This window comes from Solanum pennellii, chromosome 2 (assembly GCF_001406875.1).
Source record: "Solanum pennellii chromosome 2, SPENNV200".
Lineage (NCBI taxonomy): Eukaryota > Viridiplantae > Streptophyta > Magnoliopsida > Solanales > Solanaceae > Solanum > Solanum pennellii.
Window position 1 is genome coordinate 1200684 of NC_028638.1, and position 13673 is coordinate 1214356.

Sequence of the window (13673 nt, forward strand, 5' to 3'; positions counted from 1 at the left end):
TGCTCGATTGCGTCTTGCTGAGTTAGAAGCACTTGATGAAAAGAAGTTAGAAGCCCTACAAAACCTTGAATGTTATCAAGCTCGTCTATCTTGTGCTTTTAATAAGAAGGTTCGCTTGAGGCTCTTTCAAGTTGGAGATCAAGTTCTCGCGGTAAGAAGACCAATCATTACTTCGCACAAGTTTGGGGGCAAATTTACCTCAAAGTGGGATGGACCATATGTCGTACAAGAAACATATTCAAATGGTGCTTACAAGCTTGTTGATGTGGATGGCTTAAGGATCGGTCCTATTTATGCCAAATTTCTAAAGAGATACTATCCTTGAAGAGAGATGATGCTCCTTAATGTATGAGCCTAAACTGCATGTTACTGCTGGCCCGCGAGAGTATAAACTGTGTACGGCACAACCACAAAAAAAAGAATAATCACTCAAATCCCCAGAACTACGTTGTGACTTGATCATCTTTATTGAGGTACGTAGGCGCTTAGAACCATATTCTAAGTTCAGTTGCATGAGTATCAAAAAATAAAAATGTTCCCACTTAAATTCAAAGAAAAGTCAAAGCGATATGTATATTATATTTTGTCTCATCAAATTTTAGACTTGTACGAAGTATTGATGGGTCTATGGAAGGAGCAAAGCTTTATATTTTTTTTGAATTTACACGTTGAAGCTTCTAAAACTTTTTACGAGTTGAAGCATCGGATTCCACAAAATTCATATGTCAAGTTTAAATGTGCAAACTAAATAAAAATGTGGAACTTGCTCTATATTCATTCGTATTGACATGGAAAATGCGACATGACTTTGAATTAATAAAAGCTTGCAATCAAGAATTAACGAACAATCAAAAGTTAAAAAGTAAAATAAAATGAAAAAAAAGTCTAATCTATGCGTAACTTGTACTTGGTCAAAACTTGACGACTAGCCTCCAAGCACTCTCTTTTCTGTTCCATGCGAATTGAATCTTCAGGCGTTAATAAACTCATATTCTCATACGAGGATATATCATCTTCCGTAGCTAAAATCTTGTCTTGAATCTCCTCGACGTTCTTCTTAGCAGCTTCTAAAACAACTTCAAGACCCTCTCGCTCTCCTTGTAAAGTTGCTAGCTTCCGCTTAACCTTCTTTAGCGATTTCTTGTTAGAAGAGACATGTATTGCCTTCTCAGATTCCTCCACGTTGAATAATTTGAGACGCTCTTTGGCATTGGAAAGCAGTTCCATCTTCCTATCTTTATGCGTCTTGTCAACAAAATTAGAGTGTTCTTGATCATAAGAAGTAGCATGATCAAAAAGAGAATCTACCAAGCTTTTTAATGGTGAAAGATCTAATAAATTCATCTCACTCATCTCCTTGAAAATCTCATAAATATCATCTTTGTAAGATGAAATATTGCTTAGAGAAGTTCTGGAAAGTTTTCCACAGATATCTTCCCAAAGACCCAACATGTACTTCCTTTTGTGATTGAAAACCACACCTCTTCCTTCGAAGACAGACATAGCACCATTAATCTTGGGAAGAACTCGGGAAAGCTCATTTGAGTTAGGAGCCAACCCTTTTAAAGTTTGGCCACGAGAAGTAGACGATGACTCTTGATCTTTCTCGATATTTGAAATTGATTTTGCCTTAGGTCTCAATATCGCAGTAGACTCTTCCCTAACTTGTGGCCTTTCACGCGGTGGTCCTTGTAAATGTCCATCAGCATCAACCTACAAACGAAAGGGGCAGGTTAGCAAGGTCATTTCATCTTATTTATTAATTTTTAAATAAATAAATATATATGATAAATATATATATATATACCTTGTTACTCTGAATTGTCTATGATGTAGAAGGATTATCGACACTTCGGACTTCTACAATATCAGACCCAGATAGTTCAACTCTTTGCCTCTTCCAACATCGATCCTTGCTAGTTTTGCTTGTTTCTTGAAGGGACCGTTTACTAGATATGAGACATTGGGGGCATTTCTCTTTTTCGGTAGGAGTATGAACCAGCTCTTTCTTAGATGCCTTAGAAAAGTTAAGCTTCTTACTTTGATGTTGGGGAGCAAGTGGTGTCTTGACTTTTGAAAATGTTTTCTCGATATCTTGACTTTTGTCTTCTAGAAGGGTAACAAATTCTGACCCAACTTTTTCCACCATAACATTTAAATTATCATCAAGAAACATTCCATAGGACCTCTCCCACCAAGATCAATATTGGGTGGTATAAAGCTTCTTTGCGGAAGTTACCGCAGGAGGAAATGTCTCTTTAGACATAGTCACACCTGATACACAAATTCGCCAATATCTAAGGCCTTCATCAAGTGACTCAACACTAATATCATTTTCTAAATAGCCAGGATTATCTTGATGGAAACCAAATTGGCGACTAAATCGGTGCGGACTATATGGCTCAATAACAAAGGAACCTCCCCTCCTCATTGGAAGATAATTAAAACGAATGCTCATAAAAAAAGCTTGATCTTACTCTGATGATTTATCATCATCAATATAATAAGTTGGGTGAGGCCTACTAAGCATGGTTGCATTCCATACAATGTTCTCCCCCAGATGAACACGCTTTCTTGCCTCATCTTTGTCAAAATACTTTGCAGCACCTTCTCCAGAATATACCACCATTCGTGGTAGAAAAGGTCCACTAGTAAGCGGATATTGTGTTTTGAGATAATAAGCAAGCCAACCATAGACATAGTGAATGGGAAAAAAAACTCTTACATGGTCCAACTGTGAAGAATTTGAAATTTTATTTAAGCCATGATATATGCTTGTTAAAATTGGAACCGCAAGGCTAACCCTGTTACCGCTCGCCATTAAGCTCGCTATCTTGAAAGTCTCAGTTCGAATGAAATTGCCTTTTTCAGACGGAAGTACAAAGGCACATAACCAACATGACAAAAAGGCCGTCAGATAAGTCTCATATTTTTGATGTTTCACTCCATGCTTAGAAAATACCATCTCTTGAGTACTTGACCATGTGTTTATCTCAGTAGGTATTTCTCCTATAGGATTATGAGTAGACGACAAATGTCGAGATTTCTTCTCTTTTCTTGGGGGAGCTAGCTCATATTTGAGATCTTTCTTGCACCAAAATTGTATCCATTGATTAAAAGAGATTCCCATATTACCATGATTTTCCTCTTTAAGGTGATGAAAGGCAACAAACATATATTCACAAGTTCGAGGAATAAATCTTTCCCTCTTATCATTAAATCCTGTAAGTTCAGTGGAGTTTGGTATCACTTATTCGTAAGGGTATCCGTTAATTGCCAAACCACCAAGAATATGCAAGTCCTAAAGAGATATGGATGTTTCCCCAGCAGATGTAAGTAATGTATTTGTTAGAGGGCACCAAGCCTTACAAAAGGCTTGTATAATATTGGAGTTCCGATCATAGGTAAAAAGAGAAGCAAATACAGCATCACGAATACAAGCACTGTTTAGAGTTTGCGCATTTTTGCTTAAGACATCTTCTGTCCATTCCCAGTACCCCGGAATGCAACGATATTCACCTTCAACCACAATGTTATCTCCCCAACGTAGTTCTTCTTGAATCATGCGGCAACCTAAATTTGAAAAGGTCCTCGCAATGTTTATACGATGAGGAATTGGTTTCCCAAGATTCCATACTTTAGAGGTTTTATTAGATTTATGATCATATTCGGATGTCCAACTTTTCATATAAAGTGTGTTTCTGAATTGTGGACATGGATCAACATAACGACCAACAAATGATTCCTGGACCAACAACTTAGTCCCCATCGTACTACAGTCTGACGCAACGATGAGATATTGGAGTTTAGAATAATGAAAAGTATAATCCTTGAAGAAAACCATTGTTCAAACTGCAGAAAAAAAGAAATAAATAAAAGTGTTAATGTTTATTTATAATATTGCACGAAAGAAGAGAAAACTCGAAAAAGAGGGTTGCTAACAAGGGGCGAATAAGTTAAACATTCGGGATATTGTAATACCTTGAGTTTATTTTCAAGGCGGAGCGTTACACGGTATCCTATTAAAGCTTTAATATGGTTAAGCATTCAGGACCTTGTAACACCTTGAGTTTATTTTCCAGGTTGGAGCGTTATACGGTATCCTATTAAAGCTTCAAGTTGGTTAAGAATTCGGGACCTTGTAACACCTTGAGTTTATTTTCAAGGCGGGAGCGTTACACGGTATCCTATTAAAGCTTCAAGATGGTTAAGCATTCAGGACCTTGTAACACCTTGAGTTTATTTTCAAGGTGGGAGCGTTATATGGTATCCTATTAAAGCTTCAAGTTGGTTAAGAATTCGGGACCTTGTAACACCTTGAGTTTATTTTCAAGGCGGGAGTGTTACACGGTATTCTAGTAAAGTTTCATGGTCAAACATTCAGCACCTTGTAACACCATGAGGTTATCTTCAAGGCGGGAGCGTCACATGGTATCCTATTAAAGCTTCAAGTTGGTCAAGCATTCGGGACCTTGTAACACCTTGAATTTATTTTCAAGGCGGGAGAGTTACACGGTATTTTAGTAAAGCTTCATGGTTAAGCATTCGGGACCTTGTAACACCTTGAGTTTATTTTTAAGGCGGGAGCGTTATCCGGTATCCTATTAAAGCTTCAAGTTGGTTAAGAATTCGGGACCTTGTAACACCTTGAGTTTATTTTTAAGGCGGGAGCGTTATCCGGTATCCTATTAAAGCTTCAAGTTGGTTAAGAATTCGGGACCTTGTAACACCTTGAGTTTATTTTCAAGGCGGGAGTGTTACATGGTATTCTAGTCAAGATTCATGGTTAAACATTCGGAAACTTGTAACACCTTGAGTTTATTTTCAAGGGGGGAGCGTTACACGGTATTCTATTAAAGCTTCAAGTTGGTTAAGCATTCGGGACCTTGTAACACCTTGAGGTTATCTTCAAGGCTGGAGCGTTACACGGTATTCAAGTAATGTTTTATGGATAAATACTCGGAAACTTGTAACACCTTGAGTTTATTTTCAAGGCGGGAGCGTTACACGGTATTCTATTAAAGCTTCAAGTTGGTTAAGCATTCGGGACCTTGTAACACCTTGAGTTTATTTTCAAGGCGGGAGCGTTACACGGTATTCTATTAAAGCTTCAAGTTGGTTAAGCATTCGGGACCTTGTAACACCTTGAGTTTATTTTCAAGGCGGGAGCGTTACACGGTATTCTATTAAAGCTTCAAGTTGGTTAAGCATTCGGGACCTTGTAACACCTTGAGTTTATTTTCAAGGCGGGAGCGTTACACGGTATTCTATTAAAGCTTCAAGTTGGTTAAGCATTCGGGACCTTGTAACACCTTGAGTTTATTTTCAAGGCGGGAGCGTTACACGGTATTCTATTAAAGCTTCAAGTTGGTTAAGCATTCGGGACCTTGTAACACCTTGAGTTTATTTTCAAGGCGGGAGCGTTACACGGTATTCTATTAAAGCTTCAAGTTGGTTAAGCATTCGGGACCTTGTAACACCTTGAGTTTATTTTCAAGGCGGGAGCGTTACACGGTATTCTATTAAAGCTTCAAGTTGGTTAAGCATTCGGGACCTTGTAACACCTTGAGTTTATTTTCAAGGCGGGAGCGTTACACGGTATTCTATTAAAGCTTCAAGTTGGTTAAGCATTCGGGACCTTGTAACACCTTGAGTTTATTTTCAAGGCGGGAGCGTTACACGGTATTCTATTAAAGCTTCAAGTTGGTTAAGCATTCGGGACCTTGTAACACCTTGAGTTTATTTTCAAGGCGGGAGCGTTACACGGTATTCTATTAAAGCTTCAAGTTGGTTAAGCATTCGGGACCTTGTAACACCTTGAGTTTATTTTCAAGGCGGGAGCGTTACACGGTATTCTATTAAAGCTTCAAGTTGGTTAAGCATTCGGGACCTTGTAACACCTTGAGTTTATTTTCAAGGCGGGAGCGTTACACGGTATTCTATTAAAGCTTCAAGTTGGTTAAGCATTCGGGACCTTGTAACACCTTGAGTTTATTTTCAAGGCGGGAGCGTTACACGGTATTCTATTAAAGCTTCAAGTTGGTTAAGCATTCGGGACCTTGTAACACCTTGAGTTTATTTTCAAGGCGGGAGCGTTACACGGTATTCTATTAAAGCTTCAAGTTGGTTAAGCATTCGGGACCTTGTAACACCTTGAGTTTATTTTCAAGGCGGGAGCGTTACACGGTATTCTATTAAAGCTTCAAGTTGGTTAAGCATTCGGGACCTTGTAACACCTTGAGTTTATTTTCAAGGCGGGAGCGTTACACGGTATTCTATTAAAGCTTCAAGTTGGTTAAGCATTCGGGACCTTGTAACACCTTGAGTTTATTTTCAAGGCGGGAGCGTTACACGGTATTCTATTAAAGCTTCAAGTTGGTTAAGCATTCGGGACCTTGTAACACCTTGAGTTTATTTTCAAGGCGGGAGCGTTACACGGTATTCTATTAAAGCTTCAAGTTGGTTAAGCATTCGGGACCTTGTAACACCTTGAGTTTATTTTCAAGGCGGGAGCGTTACACGGTATTCTATTAAAGCTTCAAGTTGGTTAAGCATTCGGGACCTTGTAACACCTTGAGTTTATTTTCAAGGCGGGAGCGTTACACGGTATTCTATTAAAGCTTCAAGTTGGTTAAGCATTCGGGACCTTGTAACACCTTGAGTTTATTTTCAAGGCGGGAGCGTTACACGGTATTCTATTAAAGCTTCAAGTTGGTTAAGCATTCGGGACCTTGTAACACCTTGAGTTTATTTTCAAGGCGGGAGCGTTACACGGTATTCTATTAAAGCTTCAAGTTGGTTAAGCATTCGGGACCTTGTAACACCTTGAGGTTATCTTCAAGGCTGGAGCGTTACACGGTATTCAAGTAATGTTTTATGGATAAATACTCGGAAACTTGTAACACCTTGAGTTTATTTTCAAGGGGGGAGTGTTACACGGTATTCTAGTAAAGCTTCAAGTTGGTTAAGCATTCGGGACCTTGTAACACCTTGAGGTTATCTTCAAGGTGGGAGCATTACACGATATTCTAGTAAAGCTTCAAGTTGGTTAAGCTTTTGGGACCTTGTAAAACCTTGAGGTTATTTTCAAGGCGGGAGCATTACACGGAATTCTAGTAAAGCTTCATAGTTAAACATACGGAACCTTGTAACACCTTTAATTTATTTTCAAGGGGGGAGCGTTACACGGTATTCTAGTATAACCTTCAAGTTGGTTAAACATTCGGGACCTTGTAAAACCTTGAGGTTATTTTCAAGGCGGGAGCATTACACGGTATTCTAGTACAGCATCAAGTTGGTTAAGCATTCGGGGCCATGGAACACCTTGAGAGTATTATTTATTTATTTTGTTAAGGCATGGACGTTAAGCACATTTTTATGTGATAAATCCTTCCATTAACTAGCCTCCATAAAATATAAAATTTGTTTTGCTGATCTACAAAAAAAAAAAAGAAAAAAAGAAAAATAAATTGAAATAGAAGTGAAGGAGAGATTGTTACCCGTCAAGATGTTTGAGACTCGAAAGGTATTAAATCTTGAATCTTGGATGTGTTGTAGACCTTTATGTCTAGATTAGGAATCAGCAAGTAGATTGTAATTTCGTTGTTCCTACGTCAAGACACGAGATTTTTAGTAAGTCACACAAATCTGAAAATTTTTAGCATGGCAGAATCTAGAGCTAACTTCAAAAAATCATGTAGAATGATTATGAAGGTGTTAAATTTTGAATTTTGGATATGTTAGAGATCGAAAAGTCTAGTTTCTGAAAAATCAAACGGTTCACAATTTTATTTTTCTACAATGAGATATGAATTTTCTATGACGAACATGTCAGGCTGTAAAAAAGTGATGAATTTTTAGCATGACAGAATCTAGAGCTAACTTCAAAAAATCATCTAGAAAGATTCTGAAGGTATTAAATTTTGAATTTTGGATATGTTAGATATCGAAAAGTCTAGTTTTTGAAAAATGAAACGGTTCATGGTTTTGATTTTTCTACAATGAGATATGAATTTTTTACGACGAACATGTCAGGCTGTAAAAAAGTGACGAATTTTTAGCATGACAGAATCTAGAGCTAACTTCAAAAAATCATCTACAAAGATTCTGAAGGTATTAAATTTTGAATTTCGTCTATGTTAGAGATCAAAAAGTCTAGTTTCTGAAAAATTAAAGGGTTCATGATTTCGATTTTTCTACAATGAGATATGAATTTTCTACGACAGACATGTCAAGCTGTAAAAAAGTGACGAAAATAAGTAAAAAAGAAGGAAAATAACCTTGAGTATGCCCTTTCGTCGTAGGCTCACAATCCGTAATTGAAGATAAAATTATGGAGACAATGTATCTATTTATAAATGTCATGTGGTGGGATAGAATCCTTCTCCCAGTTCAATTACAATTTCTTTTTGGCTTGGGCAATAAAACGTATATATGAATATGAAATTGAGTAGAATTACAATTCCTAGTTGAATTATAACTTCTTTTTGGGTTGGGCAATAAACCATATATAGGACTATGAAATTGAATAGNATATATATATATATGAGGATGAAATTGAGTAGGATTACAATTGTTCATTCAACTATAATTCATTTTTAACTAATGTGAATTTAGTACCGGTTAATGCTTCAAGCCTAGTCTCTAAAAGATAAAATATCTTGACAAGACTTTGTAATCATTTAAAATTTATTAAACATAAATTTATAAAATGATTCGGATTATATTGAATTCATAAATATATTAATCCAAATAAATATTGTGGATTGATATAATTGAGTTAAATATTTAAGTCCAATAAAAAATGGATTTAATTAAGTCTAAATTAATTGATTTGGGCTACATTTGATGAAACCAATTTGTTAAACCCAATCCATCTCATTCTAGATCCCATCTTGGCGCCACGTGTGCAGATGATGTGACATGCCAAGTCAAATACGAAAACCAATAAAATTATGACAGGTGGCAAAGATGACAAGCCCGCTCCATAAAGCCCAAATGCCATGTAACTTAAATCTGATTGGCTTAACGGAATCCCATTCTAATCGCAACTCCTCTATTTTAAAACTATAAATAGAGGTCCTGAAAATTCAGAAAAGCGACAGAAAATTCTAAACAAGAAGCTAGAGAAACTCTGTGGTACAAACGCCATTTAACTCTCTACAAAGCTACAAGTTAAGAATTCAAGCATTCAATTTCAAGAACGATCAAGATCAAGATAACCGAATTCAAGAACAAGCCCGAAGTCCTTGAGTTCAAATAAAAGTCACGATCAAGATAAAGTTCAAGTTCAAGTTCATCATAGATTCAAGAACAAGCTTTAAAGACCTTGAATTTATATTTGAAAAGGCAAATTCAGAGGAATGATAGAGATTGTAACACTCGCATTTGAAATAATAAAATTGATTGTTGCTATAATTTTCAGTTCTTGATTATTGTTTTCTCGACGCGAATTTTATTGTCTACAGTAGGTTATAAAAGAATGAAAAGGATCTCTTATATAGTAGAAGAGGAAGGAACAAATAAGGAAAAGAAATATTTAAAGAAAATCAATTAATTATAATTTTTTCCTTATTCAAATGAAGATTCAAATCAGCCAAATTATTTAAATATTTTTTACCAACTATAAGCAAGTAATAAAATAAGAAAAGTAATATAAAAACGATTCATCGCAGAAAAAAATCAGAAACAACAATCACATTCCAGCTAACATTTCGATTTTAAACAGAACATTGTTAAAAAAGCAATCTATTTTAAATAAAGAGGAGCCAAAAACAGGAAAATATTTAAAATACTCTTACCAAAAATAAATAAGTAATAATAAAGTTAGGAAGACAATATTCTTTTACCTTAAATAATGAAGATCTAACCAAAATCTTTTTAACATATATAAAGAAGTAAGAAATCAGATTAGGAAGAGTAATATAGTTTTCCTTAAATAAAGAGGGCAAAAATAAAAAAAAAAATTAAAAATAATCATTTCCAAATATGAACAGGTAAGAAATATATTTTCCATAAATAAAGAAGTGTGCAAAAAATAGATTTTATTTACATTTGTTTTACCAAATATAAGGTATTTTTACAAAAATAGGAGCAAGTAATAGTTAGCATGCTATAATTAAACACTATTAGACACAAGGGAATAAAATACTTATATCAATTTACAACATTACAATTCTCACAGTCAAAGTGAATAAATCAACCAAATTATTTATTTATTTATTTCATACCAAAACAACACGAAAAATAAAAAAAAATCGTCCAACTTTATGTTAAGAGTGACAAACAAATGATCATGTTTGCATCTACCATAAGCAAACTATCAATTAATTTATCATGATTCAAACAAGAAGCAAGACTAATTAACAAGAAGGGATATATAACGGATTACTAAGAGCATTGATTAGTCAACATACCAATAGCAAAAAATCATTAACAATTGACAAGAAAAATATGAACAAGTAATTAAAATCACCAAGATTTATTTTACGCATGAATAACAAACATGAAATGCACATTAGGAAGAAATGAACATTAGAAAAACCATTCCTGGACGGATCCATAAGGATCCGTCATAAGCTCTTCGGAAGACTTGTCAGATTTCACTATTTTCCTTGCGAAATTTATGGCCAACATTGTCACTGTTGGAGATGTTGTCCACCGGAGATCCTTGCCTGGATGCTAATGTTGTTGGTTTCTCGACAAGCTGCTGCTCAGAAAAAATGGATATGAGAGGAGGCGAGGCGGCACTGGCTCTAGCTTCTCGCTGGCGGCTGCTGCTTCCTCGGTGCTAGAGATGCTGTTTTCTGCCGGTCGTCGTTTGTTGCTCGCCTGCAAAAAAAATGGAGAGTAAGAAGGGGAAGGGAAGGAGAAGGGAAGAAAGAAATGGGGAAAAGAGAGCGATGAGATCTAAGAGAGGAGGGCTGGTCTGGAGAGAGGAAAGGGGGAGGGGAGCGGCTGTCCGCTGCTGCTGGTGTTGTCGGAGATGCTGCCTGTCGCTGTTTGTTGCAGATGCCGGTGGTTTCCCTTCGTGCTGTCCCTGCAGGAGAAGAAAAAGGGAGGGAAAACAGAAAGGGGAAACGGGGGGAGGAAGAGGAACGATGGAGAGGGAGACGATTAGAGAGAAGGGAAGAAGGGGGAGAGAAAGAGGGAGAAAGAGGCGGCTGGCAGCTGCTGGCTGGCCGGGGAAAAAGAAGAGGGGTCGCCGGGGAGAGAGAGGGAGAGGGGAGGCGGCTGCCGGAAAAGAATGGGGAGAGAGAGGGGCTGGCGGCTGATGCTGCCAAGGAGAGGGAGGGAGAAGAGAGTGAAAAATTGAAAATCTTCTTATGTTTAGATCTTTGATAGTTCAAAATAGACAAAAAGAAGGATTTGATCTCAACCGTTGATTTAAAAAGAGATGAATGGTTAAGATTCTATTAATAAAATAGATGGATGAGATTAAAAGAAGAGATGTATTGAAATCAGATTGGATTGAATATGGAATGGCTACAATTGCAATTAAAATTTGCTAGAATTGAAATGAAATGGTGGCTATGATTGGAATAAAATTGAAAGTGGAGTGGCTAGAATTGAAAGAAATTAGAATAGAATAGGCTAGAATTTAAATAATTTTAAGGAAAGTGTAGAAATTACTATTTAATTAAAATACTACATATATTAAATTATTTTTATATAATTAAAAATCATTTAAATTTTAAAACATTTGAAATTCATTAATAATTTTAAAATATTATAATAATATTTACGATAATTTTATAAAGTAAACGATACTAAAATATAAATTTTTTAGAGAAATATTCAACCATAACTTTAAACTTTAAGTACATATTTAATCGAATAGTATTCCTAAAAAATGGTTAAAGTTCGGTTAAAATTGGGTGTCAACAGCTGCCCCTTGGTTGGTTGAGAATGAAGAATGAATTGGAAGGCAACCAACGTTGACTTAGTAGCCGATTTTGTCCGACCGATGAGAGATATCAGTTGGATCAATTGAAACGATGTAGAGTTGAAAAAGGGTACGACTGAGATTTGGTATTAAGCCACCTACATATCTCTGGTAATACGAGAATCAGGTCGTGTGCAGTTCTAGATTCAAGAGCAAATGAAACTCGTAAAAGTTGAAAGAGCGCTATGGTATTCAGAAGGCACGATATCCGCTTGAATGGATAAGATTAGAGTAGCGAGAAGAGAGAGATTGAGAGGCTATAGGAGTATGACAGAGAAGCGAGAAGAGCATGATAGATTTAGGTGATTAGCCTTTGAGCAAGGTTTGAAGTATGAGTAGCAAAGAATTGATAGGGTCTTTGTTGTGATAGATGATAGCATGATAATTATAATCAAGGGGCAATCGATCATATCTGCAAATTCTAAATAAAATGTTATCTTATAAATAGATAAAGTATTACCAACAATGAAAAAATATGAGTTCTAAATAAAATGACAAGAGGTGATAATAAGCATATCTGTTTTGAGACTTCCTCATAGACTTTGGCTTAACTTGTTGGAGAATTGCAACCCATCTCCGAAGGTTAAAGTCAACCTCCAATATATATCATAGTATAGCGAAATAATAATATAAGGAAAATGTCTGGTTGTTAGGAGAGTCTAAACATCATTTTAAGGTGGACGAGCCTAAGTGTCATTTTAAGGCGGACAGCCTAAATATCTTATAAAGCGGACGAACAAAAATGTCCTATGAGGCGGACGAGCCTAAAGTAGTTTTGACGCGGATGGCCTAAATGTTATTTTAAAACGGACGAGCCTAGAAGTCTTATAAGGAGGACGAGCTTAAACGTCGCATTGTAAGGCGGACGACCTAGATGTCGCATTGTAGGCGGACGAGCCTAAAAGTCGCATTGTAAGGCAGACGATCCTAAATGTCGCATTGTAAATCGGACGAGCCTAGAAGTCCTATTGTAAGGCGGACGAGCCTAAATGAAGAGATAGTGGGTCACAGTGGCGAGTTGAATCCGAAGATATCTACATGGTAGTCTTAATGGTAGATGAGTAGCCGAATGATAATGTGAGTAGCCATGAATTTGACGGAACTTTTGTTTGTAAGCAAGGGAACAACCGTTCAGAAGGCGACTTTGTCTGTAATCTGCACAACTGTAACTTGTAATAGAATAGTCAGAGCAAAATAAGCGGTAAATGTAAACATGATGCAATTTCCCATATTGACCATGAATGTTTGCCTTAAGACCATGCAAAATGATGTCTTAGGCTATGATGTCTAGGTCCATGATATGAAAAATGTATCCTCAGGTCATGAAAATGTTATCTGCAGGCCATGAAAATGATGCCTTTAGACTATGACTTCTTCGGATCATGATAGATAGAAATTAAAACCTTAGGCCATTATGTGATGTATGCAGACCATGAAGATGATGCCTTTAGACTCTGATACCTGAGGGACATGGTAAGCATAAAAAGTCCTCAGGCCATGACATGAAGTCCGCAGGCCATGAAAGATGATGCCTTTGGAGGATGACGCCTTTGGAATATAAGTAATGAGTAAAGAGAGCGTATCTATTTTTGGCATCTGTTGATACTTATGACTTGATTTGATTCGAGGACATGCAAACTTTGAGTGTGATGCAATCTTGGGCTTACGCAAAATTCGGGCACGATGCAGTCTCGGGCACAATGCAATGATACATTTCTTTGGGCACATG

The 13673-nt window shown here is 36.6% G+C and overlaps 1 protein-coding gene and 1 pseudogene across 1 annotated transcript; one reads left to right on the top strand and one right to left on the bottom strand.

Annotated features, from left to right (window-relative positions):
* Positions 1–885: 885 nt before the first annotated feature.
* On the bottom strand, positions 886–2266 carry LOC114076129 (annotated as a pseudogene).
* An 8575-nt stretch (positions 2267–10841) lies between these two features.
* LOC107009655 (octapeptide-repeat protein T2-like) lies at positions 10842–11340 on the top strand. Its single transcript, XM_015208998.1, has 2 exons — positions 10842–10925; positions 11011–11340. Exons 1-2 carry the CDS (start codon positions 10842–10844, stop codon positions 11338–11340), a joined length of 414 nt encoding a protein of 137 aa, XP_015064484.1.
* The last annotated feature ends 2333 nt before the right edge of the window (positions 11341–13673 follow it).

Excerpts from the sequence above, each read along its gene's own strand:
- LOC107009655 (XM_015208998.1), top strand. The coding sequence starts at position 10,842 with ATGGAGAGTAAGAAGGGGAAGGGAAGGAGAAGGGAAGAAAGAAATGGG. Across the intron at positions 10,926-11,010 it reads GATCTAAGAGAGGAGGGCTG|ATGCCGGTGGTTTCCCTTCG; the intron begins GTCTGGAGAGAG and ends TGTTTGTTGCAG.